Genomic DNA, 14,805 nt, shown 5'->3' with positions numbered 1-14,805 from the left:
GGGAATCAACAGTGCTGAGCAGTCGCAGCGTGTCCGGGACCAGGGCCTTGCTCATTGCTGCCGCCGTGCCAGTTGGCCTACCCGTTTAGAAAGCTTTTGATGTTATCTCATCATGGGTCTGTATAGTTGAATAATTTGTACCTTAGCACCACAGCGAATGTGTTTCTAGGTATATATTTAGAGATAAAAGGGAATTCCATGGACTTATTAAGTAAGAACATACTTTCAGTGCTATTTATAATAAGAAAGCAAACCTAAACCGTTTGTCTTATTTAGGGTTTCTATTGCTGTGAAGAGACACTGTGACCATGGCAATTCTTAGAAAAGAAAGCATTTAATTGGGCTAGCTTACAGTTCAGAGGTTCAGTCCATTGTAATCATGGCTGCACCCAGACAGACACGGTGCTGGAGAGGTAGCAGAGAGTTGTGCATCTGGTATTAGAGCGGGAGGAGAGGCAGACTGTGCCTGGCTTGATCATCTGTCAACAAAGCCACACCTCCTACTAGTGTCACTTGCTGTGAGCCTGTGGGGCCAGTTTCCTTCACACCACCACAGGACGGGTAGGCTGGGAGAGGTTGTGGAGTACTGGTTGATAGAAACTGTACATAGCCCACATGAGGGCATCCGAGTGCACGGATGTAGTGCAGGGAGAGCACAGGGGTGCAGGTGGATGGGATTTAGAAGCTGCTGCTAGAGGGTCCGCTGGGTCTCCAGTTAGTTTCCCAGTTACTTTATACAGAGATACTTGTAATATCAGTTCTCAAATAACATGTAAAATACGTGGAGATAATAAAACTATTTTTTTATTTTTCAAATGGTAGGACCACTCTGCAGACATCTAAACTCACAGTGAAGTGCCTCACATGGACGGAAAAAGAGGCCTTGGGCTCCTGACAGGGCCTAAAGTGGAGTGTCACGATAAGAGCCAGGGCAGCGCGTGGAGCTCACCAGAGCACGTGCTGTGGTCGAGGAGAGCCGGGCATCCTGGAAGGCCTCTGTGCAGTGCTTGCTCTCTGACCTGAGCAGAGCGGCTTTGTGCATTCTTGGCACTTAGCGTTGATGAGCAAATGCACTGGGCTTTTTCTGGCGTCTTTTTGTGACTGTTGTCAGAACATTTGCGCTTTGACCCATTTCTAAAAAGTAGTCTGCTTAGCGTTGATTCTTGTTTTCAGAGCTGACGTCTTGAGGACATCCTTAGATTCCTTCCCTCGTTTGGAGCTCTGTGCTGTTGGGCTTTGTAGTTGCTGCTGTTTTCTTTTAGATGGTGTCGTGATGTGTTGTCCAAGGCGTGAGACTTGTGACCCCACACTCAGCTGCCTCTTTCTGTTGGATCTGCCCTGGTCTCTGTGCTCTCTCTTCTGTCAGCTAGTGTGTTTACAGTTTGTATGAATCTCCAAGAAGTTTTCATTTTGTTTGCTTTTATGCACTCAGTGTCAGAGAAACAAAGGAAACACTTTTCTCTCTTCTGCAGGCCATGGTAGCGGTCTTTCTCCTCTGTTTCTCAGCGTTAGATTCCAGTCTCCCTGGTGCAGCTGTGGCTTCCAGCCATCTTCTCTGGACCTATCTTACCTCACACGTTTCTTCTTTCTATGGATGCTGGTGTTACAGAATGAACTGTCTGTCTCACAAGTCAAGCCGCGCTTGCTTGACTGCTGTCAGAGTTTGCACTGTGTCATGTATTGTTGTTGTATGTGGCTTAAGCACAAGTGGGCATACTTGAGAACATTGCCAGGATCTCTGAACTCCTTGACACCCACACCCACACCCACACCTGTGTTATGTTGGATAGAGGTGATCTGGTGCAGTGGTGCAGGCTGAAGTGCTCTGTTTGGTTTCTCTTCCAGTGGGCATCCCAACCATCAGATGGTGTGGGGCTGAGGGGGACTACAATGTCATGGTGATGGAGCTACTGGGACCCAGCTTGGAAGACCTCTTCAACTTCTGTTCAAGGAAGTTTAGTCTCAAAACTGTTCTGTTGCTTGCTGACCAAATGGTAAGCACTCCTTTTCCTGAAGTGCTCAGGCAGTGCAGTAAGCACTTAGCATGTACTTGCTGCCTTGATAGAGTAAATTATTGGGTTATGTTGGCCATGGAGGCTTTTAATGCCAGCACTCAGGAGGTAGGGTTTGTGGGTTTGTAGCCAGTGTAGTCTATACAGCAAGTTCCAGGCCAGCAGGGTCTACATAGTGAGACCCTATCTCAAAAGAACTAAACAAATTGGTGGGTTGCCATTTTTCCATTATTACACCCATTTGTGTATAGAGAGAAAGGGAGATTTGTTTAACTTTGGCCTCAAAATGATTGACTTGGAGACCAATCTAAGAGCGTCCATATTCAATGTACTTCTCAGTTCTTTCTGGGAGCCCACATTTGACTATAGTAGCTCTTGGTTGGTTTCCGTGAAAATTCCTGTTTGTGGCTCATGCAGAGTTCAGCTGATGCAGATCGTTAGCTACTAGTAAGTTGTCCCTCGGCCTGCAGCCTTCTCTACTCCCGAGGGAACCAGGGAGAGAAGAAAATGTCTAGCCCTCTTGGGGGGACAGAGGGCTAAAGATACCTTGAGAGAAGACCCCCCCTAACTGAAATCATTGTGCTCTTCAGAAAGCAGAGAATGTGCAATGTGAGCCTCGCTGCCAAGCAGCCTCCATTCCAGCGTGCACCACTGTGGGATTCAGTCATACCTTTGTTTCTCTGTTTGTAGATAAGTCGTATTGAGTACATTCATTCGAAGAATTTTATCCACCGAGATGTGAAGCCAGATAACTTCCTTATGGGGCTGGGAAAGAAAGGCAACCTGGTTTACATCATTGACTTCGGGCTGGCCAAGAAGTATCGGGATGCCCGCACCCACCAGCATATCCCCTACCGAGAGAACAAGAACCTCACAGGGACGGCACGCTATGCCTCCATCAACACGCACCTTGGCATTGGTAAGCCCTGACATGGAGATGGATCGCTTGACTTAGGGGCACCTTTAGTGTGCCAATCCCTTAGCTTAGGAACAGCCAACTTATGTAGCAGTCCAGGGTCATGAGCCTGGTGAGGAGAGGTGTGGAGGCTGTCGACCAACCTTTGTAGCAGACAGGTAGAGCTGAGCGACTGCCAGAGTCTTTGTGTTGCCAGGTGCGGTGGGGTAGGGAGGAGCTGGCTTCTCCAGCAGTTCTCCAAGATGTTGGTGTTGGGAGGGGTCTGTTTTCTTTGAAGTTTATTTCCGTTTGTTGTTATGTTGTTTGCCAGGTTTTGCTTTTAAACACACACACACGCCATCCTTGACATAGTTCCCTTTTCTTTCCAGAACAATCTCGAAGGGATGACTTGGAGTCTCTGGGGTACGTGCTGATGTACTTCAACCTGGGCTCTCTCCCCTGGCAGGGGCTGAAGGCCGCCACCAAGAGGCAGAAGTATGAGAGGATCAGTGAGAAGAAGATGTCCACTCCCATTGAAGTGCTGTGCAAGGGCTATCCTTGTGAGTCCCTCACGTTCTTGCTGCAGATCTGCTGGGCCGTGCCAGCAGCTCCCTGCCCTGACGCTAACTAGACACTTCCATGGAGAGCCTCTGCTGTGCTGTCAGACTTGCTCGCCTTGTACAAAGAGTGAAACTGACCACCTTTATCTCTCTTCACTGCCCAGAGCCATTTCCTAGGGACTTTCCTTGTTTAGTGAAATTGCTTCTGGGATAAAAATGCTCTTAACTAAATTTTGCTCTTTAGTGTTGACCTTTGGGGGATGTAGAGGATAATGGATATGGAACCCAAGGCCTCACATGTGTTGAGAGCTACACAAGCGCTCTACCATTGTAGTTAGTTATACCTGTAGTTAGATGTTGTGTTCAAGCGGTCTCCCAAGGCCTGAGTTTGTAAATATGACCACTTTTCAAATTTTGTCTTTGGTATATGTCACTGTGGGAGGTGGACTGGTAAATGGATATGGTCTGGGCCACAATTGGTAGTTGCAAGCTAGCTTTGAGTTTCTCATTTTTTAGCTGAATTTGCCACATACCTGAATTTCTGCCGTTCCTTACGTTTTGATGACAAACCTGACTACTCCTACCTGAGACAGCTCTTCAGAAATCTGTTCCATCGCCAGGGCTTCTCCTACGACTATGTGTTCGACTGGAACATGCTCAAATTTGTAAGTGGTATTGCTAGAGCATGGGATGACAGCAGCCTGACCCTCAGGAGGCTGGTGCTGGTGGCTGGGTTGGGTTTGTGTATAAAGCTGTGCTGTCTGTGGAAGGCTCAGGGTCACAAGGCACATTGGTGGAATTGTGAAAGCCAAGTGCACCTGATAAAAGTTGGGCCTAGAGACCACTTTGCCTGCATGTTAACAGTACTGAGAAGGAAGATGTTAAGTAGGGCAAAAACTACTCACCTCTTTTGCAAAAGGACCTGGGTTCTGTTTTTAGGACCATGAGGGGCTCCAGTTCCCCCTTTATGCCCTCTTCTGGCCGTGATGGGTACTGCATGCATGTTATGCATTCATACTTCTATGCAGACAAAACACGTTAAAGAATACAAACCTCTGGCCTTGGTGGCTGTACATAATGAGCCCACTAAGCTGTGGAGGTCCGCCTGGGGTCAACTTGTGGATTTTCCCTCTTTAGTTGAAAGGCCTGCTTTGCTCTCTGTCCTTTTTATTTCCCTCCTTTCTCTCTTTCCTTCATTTTAGAGAGTAAAGCTTCTTCTGAGAGAATTTTCTTTTGTTTTTTTGTGACAGGGGTTCTTTGTCATGGCTGTCCTGGAACTTACTTTGTAGACCAGGCCGGCCTCGAACTTATAAAGATCTGCCTGCCTCTGCCTCCCAAGTGCTGGGATTACAGGCCTGCGCCCCCAGCGCCCGGTGAGAGTTGTTTAGGGGGAGTGTGTGTGTGCTTGTGCTTGCATGTATATGCGTATGCACACCTTGTGGGCAGCTGGTCCTCTCAGGGCCAGAGAAGGTCGTCAGTCTCCTGAAACTGGACTTGGAAGCTTTTCTGGGCCTCTGTAGGTGCTGTGTGCCAGAAACAAAGCCCAGGTCCTCTGCAAGAGCAGCTCCAGCTCTGGGAGGTTTATTGTCTGTTGAGTTTGTTGTTGCCTTGGCTAGTCTGAACTCCTAGGCTCAAGCCATCTTCCTGCTGTGGCTTCAAGTGCTGCAGGCACTGCCATCCCTTGCCTGCCTTAGGGTATTCTGTTACAATTACTATCGCCGGTTTGAAGAGCTTTGTGGATTCAGCTACCTGTGGTGGGATGGCACGATAGCCTGGGCTGGTAGGAAGCCTGGTGGTCTCCTTTAGCTCTGCCCCTCCTTATCATCTAGTACCCCAATCTCCAATCCAGGGAACACCCCAGAGGCCTCAGAAGAGCCGCTGGGAGGGGTGGCGCATACCTTTCATCCCAGCACTTGGGATGGATCTCTGAGTTCAAGGCCAGCCTGGTCTACAAAGCAAGTCTAGTACAGCCAGGGAGCCTCTGGGGTGAAGGGCCTGGTATTTAGTCTGAATTTAATTCTGTAACCATTCAGACATTGCTGCTAAAATTCAAGGCTTTGTGAAACTTTCATGTCTGTTTTCATTGAAAATTCATTCTTGTAAGCCAGGCACAGTGACACATGCCTGTAATACCTGTGCTTAGGGAGGCAGAGGCAGGTGGATCTCTGTGAGTTCAAGGCCAGCCTGGTCTATAAAGTGAGTCCAGGACAGCCAGGACTACACAGAGAAACCCTATTTGGGGGGGGGGGGGGAGAAAAGATAATTCATTTTTGGAAGCTAGGCAATGGTGGCACATGCTTTTAATTTCATTATTTAAAGGGCAAAAGCAGGCAAACTCTGTGTGTTTGATACCAGTCTCGTCTCTACAGTGAGTTCCAAGCCAGCCAGGGCTACAGAGTGAGACTTGATAAAAAGTAAACAGATAAACAAAACCAAAATAGAAAGAGAAATTTATTCTTGCAAGCCAGGCATGCTTATGCACCTTTGCAATTAATTCCAGCACTTAGGAGACTGGTTCTTAACTTTAGGCCAGCCTTGGGCTGCAAAGCAAGCCGCTGTATCAATCAAGAAACTTTTGTCATTTGAAGCAGATACTGGCTTTGTGGAAGTAATGCATCTGTTGAAGCAGTAGCAGACTTCATCTGCAGGGTGCTGCTGCCCCTTGGCAGCTACGTGCACTGTGTCTCAAGAGTGGGGCCACTGTGAGCTCAGCTACCTGTTTGGGCCCGGTGTGCATGTGTGTAGGTAGCCGGGACTGGAAGGAGCCTGCCCTGTGGGGTAAACTGACTCGGGAGAGGCCTAGTCCTTCTGTCAGGGTAATGAGGCTTTTGCTTGCAGACCCTCCTGACAGGGACTGGAATGCTACTCTGACTCTGGTCTCTGGGCCAGCAGAACCTTGCTGTTGGCCTTTCCATAGACAGGCTGGCCTTACCCTGCTACAGCGTTGTCAGTGTCTGGACTCGGCTTAGACCTTTCTGACTTGGCTTAGGCCTCTGCCTTGCGCTCCTCCCTGTAGGGATGATGTTTTTGTGTACTGTATAAATAAAAGTAAGTTTCCATGCCGTCGTTTGGGCGGTGGCACCTCAAAGAAACTCTCGTTACATATGTCTTAATTATTCTGAACAGTTTGCAATAGCAGCTTTCAAGGACTTTAGCTTTGGTCTTCAGCTAGGCTTGTTCCTAACTAGCTCATAACTTAAATTATCCTGGGCATACTAATCTAAATTCTACCATGTAGCTAATTAGTTGTTACCCTTCAGTCTTAGTCTCAGCCTGGCACCCACTTCTTATTCCATGCCTGGCTAGGTCAGTTGGTACAGCATGAGACTCTTAATCTCAAGGGTCATGGGTTCGAGCCTCACATTGAGCACCACCTCCCTGACTCAGACAGTTCTTTTCCTTCCCCAGTACATTAATTAGCATGCCAACATTGATGGGTAGGAATTTTGGTGACTTCCATTTGGCGGGATAAAGAGGACTGTGGCCTTCGTGGGTGTTACACAAGCATCATCTTTGTGGGAAAATGTTCTTTCTGATTTCACTGTTGGTGTGAGTGATTTCAAAGGACAGTCTTATCCCAAGTGTCCTTTGGTATTTTCTCAAAATGCCAGGGGCCAGCCAAAAGCTGTAAAGGAGCTTGCCTTAAAAAAAAAAAAAAAAAAAAGCCAAACCACTTTCCTTCTGTTTACTTTAATCTTCCTTCCTAGGGTGCCAGCCGAGCTGCAGATGATGCTGAGCGGGAACGCCGGGACCGAGAGGAACGATTAAGACACTCCCGGAATCCAGCCACGCGTGGCCTCCCTTCTACAGCTTCCGGCCGCCTGCGGGGAACCCAGGAAGTGGCTCCTCCAACGCCCCTTACCCCTACCTCACACACGGGTGAGCACACCTCCTAGCATGACTTGCTAACTAATCTCCCAACATGGGGTCTCGTGAGGATTCCGAGCCAGCCAGTCAGTCCTCACTCTGAAGAGTAGGTAGGACTCAGGAACAGCTCGTGATGTAGCCTTTAGAAATGGCATGGTGACAGACGTCTCTAACCCCAGAATTTGGGAGTTTAAGGCCAGACTTGTCTACATAGTGAGATCTTCAGAGAAAAGAAAGAGAGAAAGTAGAAATGTTGCGAATATTGCCCGTTTCCCATATAAAGTGTTATTCTCATGGGGCTGGAGAGATTGCACAGTGGTTGAAAGCCCTACCTAGCTGCCCTTCCCGACAACTTGGACATTTCCTAGCGCAGGGGAAGCACACCATCTCCCAGAAGAGTTTAGCTCTCCTTATGTGGATTTTCTCATAACCCTTTGAATACTTGGGGCTGACGGGTGTATTGCCAAATGTGGGGCTTCAGACTGTGTCCCTGCTGCCAGCGGGGTTCTTAGGGATGCTGAGCTCTTGAGTTGGTGTGTGTTGCCCTGAGCCAGTCAACAGGTTCAGGACCAGAGCCCGTGTTGTTGGCTAGGGCCCTAGCCTCTGCTGTGCCTGCAGGGCTCTGTATGTCTGTGGGTGTTTGTCTCGTTGTACGGGCACTACACGTGGACCTAGTGCCCGTGAACAGCAAAAGAAGGCGTCAGATCTCCTGGAACTGGAGTTAGATGGTGTGAGCCACTGTGTGGGTGCTGGGAATCAAATTGGTCCTCTGTGAGACCCACTTAGCGCTAGTGAAATGTTAAAAGAGCCAAGGGTAGTTACTAGTCAAGGTCTGTCTCACCCTCTCTCCAGCCAACACCTCTCCTCGGCCCGTCTCTGGCATGGAACGAGAAAGGAAAGTGAGTATGCGGCTGCACCGTGGGGCGCCTGTCAACGTGTCCTCGTCTGACCTCACGGGCCGACAAGATACCTCTCGCATGTCCACCTCACAGGTATGCATGGAGGACTCACTGAGGCCTAGCTGGGCCAGACCCAGGCGTGGGGATGCGTGTCCTTGTCACTGTGTGCTGACACTGGTTCTCTCCCTCACCTTTCCTTACGGACCGACCTTACAGGTTCATAGTCAGGAGTGGGGTTACTCTGAAGAGTGTATTTCCTTCCATCCCACCTTACTTTTTTCCTTCATTTTGAGGCTGTTTACCCTGTTGGAGCTGTGACTGGCTTGATTTCTAAAGGGTTTGTTTCCTGTCTAGGTCTGTAACGGACTGTGAACTGTGTGTGAAACTTTCTCTTCTGCTGTTGGATTTCAAAGGGACATACATCCCTTTCCTGCCCCGCCGCCTTCCCCGTCAGGCAAGGCATCACACGCCTGCTTCCTCACGCCTTTGGTTGGGGAGAGCTCTGCTTAGGCACACCCGGCTTACGTAATTCCGCTTGTATTTGCTAGACCGTTTCTCCTTAGCAAAACACCAGTGAAGGCAGTGGCTGCAGAAGAAGGATCCCTGGAGGTGCCAGGCTTTAAGATATCATCTTCGTCGCCCTGTCTGTCTCTAATGAAGGAGGTACTCCAGGAAAGAAGGGTAGTTTGCACTAGTTTCCAGGCTCTTCCTCGTAGCTGCTCCCTCATCTACATCTGAGTCTCCTCTTCTCTGTGCTTTCGCTACTGTTTCGCATTCAACAGACTACATTAGGGTTCTTTTTCTGAAGTAAATTTTAGAGTCTCCCACTTTGGGGGTTGAGGTCAAGGATGAGTTGGAGGGAGTTCTCACCTGCCCACTGCCCTTCACGTTTGAAGCTTGTTGTATGACAGCATCTCTGGCTCGCTCTGACCTGTGTTGGAGTGCGGAAGGACTGAGCATGTGTTGAGTCAGTGCAAGATCCCTGGGGCTTCTGGGCTCAGGCCCCACCGAGGACTGGTCTGAAGTCATGGCTGCAGAGATGTGTTCCTGTGCATTTCTGATGTGCCAGGCAGGACGGTTCTGTATGATCATTCTCTCCTGAGGAGAGAATGTGTAGGGAGCTTAACAAGAGATTACTTAAATTGTGGGCTTGAGGAGTTTTGACATCATCAGGAGGTTGAGTCCCTTGCTGTGTATGGTCTAAGCTCAGCTCCCTATGGAAGACTTAGCAGGTTTTTTTTTGTTTGTTTTTTGTTTTTTTCCCTTCACACAAACCGTTGTGTTCACCTTAGGAAGTGGTCCAGCTCTGCCTGTTCGTCTACAGCCTGGTGCAGAGGGACCCTGGCTGGGTTTGGACATTTTCGTGTCAGCATCTGGGAAGAGACTGAGGAAAGGATGGCTAGGGCAAGCTTTTGCATTTGTTTTAGTTCAGTGTGAAAGTGAAACATCTGGTAGTTTGGGATCCATGAGGCAAATGTGAGAATCAGAAGGTTCTATGGAGCCCAAGAATACAGGCGTCTTCCTGCCAAGACTTTGCTGCCTTGGTCCTAATAGTGACAGAAGCACACTTTCGTTTACATGGTTAACTTGGGCCTCAAAATCAGTCTCTGGTTGCTTGCTCATTTGGTCAGTCTTGTCTCTCTCTCTCTCTGCCTCATGTTTCCCTATGAAGAATATTAACAGGCTTGATGATGGTTGGAAGCACTCTTCCTGGAGTTCCTTAATTTTCCTTTGACTGCCTTGGAGATATTCTCTTAGAACATTGTGTCCTGGTTGTCTCCACAATGCTCATTTGTCTTCACAGCTGCACTTTGTGGGGGGGGGGGGCAGTTTTGCTGGCGCTAAAAGGCAGATACCCTTAAGAGTATCCCTTTCATTGCACAGTACCACCAGCCTCAGTGTGCTTGTACTGTGTATGATGTGTTCTCTTCAAATAATCCATCCCTCTGTCCACTCTCTGTAGGCCCTCAGCCAAGCCTCTACTCTGGAGGTTTGGAAATGAAAGGGTAATTGGGGTTTACTCCAGGCTTCGAAGGCCAGTATTAACTTCTCCCTAGAGAGTTGAGGTTTTGGTAGGAGTGATGGCGTCTACTTAGCACAGTGAGCTAGAGAGTGCCATGCACAGAAGCTGTTGCTGCAACAGCATGTACTCCTTTAACCCCTGCCAGTTTTCTATAGCTGGTGCATCCTATGAGGGACAGTGTGATACCCACAAGTCTTCACACCCAGTTAAAGCCAGTCTCAACAAGCATCCTCTGCCCTTGTCCACCTGATGATGATCAAGCATGGAATAGGTCCTGGGATAACCCCTTCTTTTCGTCAGAACCCCACCCTCAGATGCCTGCAAGCATCTGCTGCTTCCTTAGCATCTTTCCTTCAGGTCATCTGGGGAGGCCACGCTCCCATTTTTTCTGATATCTGTGAGTTTGCTCTCATTAGCCAAAAGAACATAGGCTTTGCAGGGCATCTGACAGTGAATCTGTGTTGTTTGTTTTTCCTTTGTTGAAAAGAAAGGTCTCTTGTCTGGCACAATTCAAAATAAGCCAGTTATTACCTAGTCCACACCTCCCCCAAAATAAGATCATGAGATCAGCCTGGTGCTGCCATCAGAGGGAATATGTCTGTGAGCGTACCCTGGGAGATGCTTTCCCTTCCACCTGCTGCGTAGTGCTGTAAAACCCATCTGTAGGGCTTCCTCGGTCCCGCCGTCCACTGGATTTCAGCTTCTCTAAAGCAGGAAGTTCGGAGGGCTCTGCTGGAATAGCAGTGGTCACTTTATCAAGGGTCATGAGGAGCAGATGAGTTTGTGCTCTGTGTGAAGAGACTTGCCGTTAGCTGGAGTCCCCAGAGTGTCTGTCTGTCTTGACCTGGCCAAGGCAAGGGGCACCTCAGGACTCAGGCTCGGTACAAGCAGCCAGCGAGCCAGGGTCTCATGTGCTGGTGTGGCCAGCAGGACACTTAACAACAGCTGTCTTTTCCCTACCTCAGAATAGCATTCCTTTCGAACACCACGGCAAGTAGCTGCTCATCTCCATCGGAAGGCAGCACTGGGTGAGTGTGCTTATGGTGGGGCTCTGCAAGTAGCAGGCGCCAGGCAAGGTGGGAGCAACTCCCCACCCGTCATCTGGGCTCGCTGGTGGGCTGGGCTTGCATGCCAAATGCTGGAGGTAGAGTGAGGCTTCTGCTTGTTTTTTTCTGTGTGGGGATATGGAGTAGCTGTGTTGAGCTGCCCAGTTTGGGGGATTAGTGGCATCCTTAGACTCTCTGGACCAAGTGACTTTAGGGAACCATCCTGCTGTGCCTTTGTCCTCCGGCCTCCCTGTGATTGCATTCGGTACGCTGGAACTGCCCTCAGCCCTGGCTCTGGGCAGGTTTGCTGACAGCCCATGTTCTGTTGCACTCAGCTGAGTGGTGCCATGCTTGGTGTTGGGCCTTCTTGAGCTGTTTCTACGCGCAGACTCCCGGTGGTCTCTGCCCGTCCTGGCTTTCTCAGTCATCCCTCTTCCTCTTTCATTTATCTCTGTCCTCATTTTGTGTCCCTTTCCAAACTTGGTACCTGCGCAGCCATCTTGTCCACGCAGCTGTTGTCTATATTAACCCAGCCACGGCCACCTGCTCCCCTGCCGTCAGTGCATGGCTGGGTGTCCACGCTGAGCTCCTTTCTTGTTGGCCACATGGTCCTTGGTGGTTCCTTCCATCAGGGGCTTGAGCTTTGGTGGGGTTTGTGCTGCTGAGAGATCTGCTCTGTTTAACATGTAATGTGCACTCTGGAAATGTGTTGATAAGAATTTTTCTGTCTTCCCTAAGGGATACGCCTGTTTCAGAGCTCCCAAGTTCTTTCTAGGAAGGGAGGCTGGGAGCAAGTGTCACTGCTCCTGTCGGATCTACAGGAGCACAGCTCTGCAGTTCCCTTGCTTGCATGCTTCTTCTTCCCCATCTTCCTGTCCTGTGTTCTGCTCAGTGCCTTTCCTGGCTACAGAGGCCTTTCTGTGCAGCCAGGGGCGAAGGTGTTTAGATTGAAGCCAGGCGGCAGTGTATCCCTTCCCTCCCGGGCTCTGTTGAGTCATGTGCGCCCACACGCCTGGCTGGCCTATTCCTTTGGCCTCATGCTGACCTTGTCCTGTGCTTTGGCTCCGACAGATTCCCGGTCGGGTGGCTTCCAGTGGTCTTCAGTCTGTCGTGCACCGATGAGAACTCTCCTTTTTGCTGTGAAGGGCAGACAATGCATGGCTGATCTCCTCTGTTACCAATGGCTTTACTAGTGACACGCCCCCCGGTCTAAACCCGAAATGTTAACGCCGGGAGCTCTCCAGGCCACTCACCCAGCGATGCTCATGGGGAATCAAAACACAAACTAAATGGACAGGCTCCAGGAGCTGCCATCGCCAGGGGCTGCCACCGTGGCCCCATGTGAGCTCAGTTATCATGGGGCTGGGACGAAGAGCAGAGGCTGGGAGACCATTGCAGAGAGAACCCAACTCCCTGTGAAGAGCCTCTCAGCTCCCACCAGTGGTGGCGGACCTGCGCTCCCTGACGACCCCACCGCAGCTACCAGTCTCTTCTACTTGGTTAAGACAGTTTTGTATCATTTTGCTAAAAATTACTGGCTTAAATCTGTGTAAAGAAATCTGTCTTTTTATTGTTTCTTTCTTGTCTGTTTTTGCGGTCTTAAACAAAGATGTTGACCTTAAAGAATCCTAAGACACGCTGGCTTGGAGCTTCTGTGTAAAATGGCAGGCAAGAGGGGCACATGTGAGTGTCAAGGATGTGTGTTTTGTTTGTTTTGTTTTCTCGTGTTGTGCTATTTGTCCTCTTTGGAAAGGAAATTCTCATCAGTTTGTGTGCGTGTGTGTCTTGTGGGCTCCATCAGCCTGACTTGGGCATCTTGCTTCCCCTCTCCCGCTGTAAACTGATCTGCCTGCGATCATCAGAGCAGGTGGAGCACAGTGGCCATGGATCGAGGGTGTGGCAGGTGTATCCTCAGCAAAGCACTGTGGCCCGGCCTCCTTCCTGAAGGAGGAAGTCAGAACTCTGAAGAACCCCCCTGTGGAGGGCCTTGAGCCCTGTAGGCTGTTGGAGAGATCCCAGATTCAAAGCTGAGCTGTTTCTGGTGTCTAGGGAGGTTGTGGTTTGGTAGTATTGGTTGCCTCTATGCCTTTGAACTTGCGAAGTTGCTGAACAGACTGAATGCTCCCATGCAGGTGCCACTAGGTTTGTCATCGCCTCTCTCCTCAGCCAGGGAGCAGGCTGTCTAAACACCATGGTTTGCCCAGAGGGACCAGTGGCCAAAGGGAACCAACCCTGAAGTGCCAAGAAGTAGGTGACTGCCTACCTGAATCTAGAACCTTCACCTCCTGAAAGGTGTGGTGCACATGCGTCGTGATCCTCAGCTGGACACATCTGCGGGCTGGGCAGCCCTGCCGCTGGCCATTAGGATGCCAGCATGTTCTTCCCCACCCTGTGCACCGGATCTGAAGAGGCGGCAGGACCTGAGCTCCCATCTGAGATGGGGTGCCGTACACGTGTGTGGGCCCATCTCTTTTTTTTCCTGTCGGCCTATGGAGAGTTATGCTGGGTACCTGGCTCCCTGTGGAGGTTTGGGCTCTGATGGTGCCACCATGGCTTCTCCCTTCTTCCCAGAGTTCCCTGGCACAGCACTGGCCCGGGGTTAGGGGGCACGCTGCTGATGTGTGATAGCATCCCAGAATGTGGCTGTTAGTTGTGCCTGCCAGCCATTTGAGTCTGTGGGTGCTTCTTTCTGAATCCTGAGCTGGTTGCTCTGCAAGCATTTTCGGGTGCAGAGACTTGACTGGGTGGGACTGTGTGTCTGGGAGTGTAGAGGGAGGTAGGGAGGGTCGGGCAAGTTTGAGATTTTTGTTGCAAACCCTTTATCAGAGTTGGGCCTCCCCTCTCCAGCGGCAGGCCTTCCTGGCAAGTGTTCTTGTAGATACCTGTGGTGCTGGAGGGGTATCGGGGTGGCCTTGAGACTGATCTAGGTTCGGCCTGGCCCTGTTGGGGTGTGCTGAGATTAGACCCATTGGAAGTCCTCCAGGGTGTGGCTCTGACAGTTCTTGCCCAGTATTTAATCCCATCATCACTCGCAGGAAGCGTAGTTAGAATGTGTGTATCAACCTGTGTCTTGGTGACCAGTCTCTGAGCTGTGCGTTTGTACTACCACTGTATTTGTGTACTTTAACAATTGTGTAAATAATAAATTCATAATGACTTCTACCTTTTTCCCCTCCCCTTTGTGTGGTCTTTCTTTGAGCAGTGTGTGAGCCACCAAGCTCACTTGGTGTGGGTGGGGTGTTTGAGTTTAAGACAGTCTCTCTGGCCTAGGCTGGCCTGGAACTCTGAGAAATCCTTTTGCCTCGGCCTTCTGAGTGTAGGTGTTACAAACCCAACAGAACTAACCTTTTCAGGGTGACGTTCCTGCTTGTCCTTTCTCAGCCTGTGGGTATTGGGAGGCTACATGGAGTGGGTGCCAGACAGTGGACTCCCATCAGACCCTGGTGCATGTGGCTCTGTGTGTGTGTGTGTGTGTGTGTGTGTGTGTGTGTGTGTGTGTGTGT

The 14,805-nt window shown here is 49.9% G+C and overlaps 1 protein-coding gene across 3 annotated transcripts in view; it reads left to right on the top strand.

Moving 5' to 3' along the window:
- Csnk1d (casein kinase 1 delta) overlaps nt 1-14,464 on the top strand; it is a 30,222-nt gene extending 15,758 nt beyond the window's left edge. For 2 of the 3 annotated variants that reach the window (XM_055592096.1, XM_055592098.1), the window contains exons 3-9: nt 1,846-1,994; nt 2,703-2,931; nt 3,297-3,467; nt 3,984-4,132; nt 7,175-7,346; nt 8,187-8,326; nt 12,374-14,464. In XM_055592096.1, coding sequence (XP_055448071.1) covers nt 1,846-1,994; nt 2,703-2,931; nt 3,297-3,467; nt 3,984-4,132; nt 7,175-7,346; nt 8,187-8,326; nt 12,374-12,424 — 1,061 coding nt within the window. In that variant the 3' untranslated portion in view covers nt 12,425-14,464. Of the gene's footprint in view, nt 1-1,845; nt 1,995-2,702; nt 2,932-3,296; nt 3,468-3,983; nt 4,133-7,174; nt 7,347-8,186; nt 8,327-11,221; nt 11,285-12,373 lie in introns of all 3 variants that reach the window. The other variant, XM_055592097.1, reaches the window with a different exon arrangement.
- Nucleotides 14,465-14,805: the final 341 nt, after the last annotated feature.

This window comes from Psammomys obesus, unplaced genomic scaffold (genome assembly GCF_907164565.1).
Source record: "Psammomys obesus unplaced genomic scaffold, mPsaObe1.curated_primary_1811, whole genome shotgun sequence".
Lineage (NCBI taxonomy): Eukaryota > Metazoa > Chordata > Mammalia > Rodentia > Muridae > Psammomys > Psammomys obesus.
This window is presented reverse-complemented; position numbering and strand designations above follow the sequence as displayed.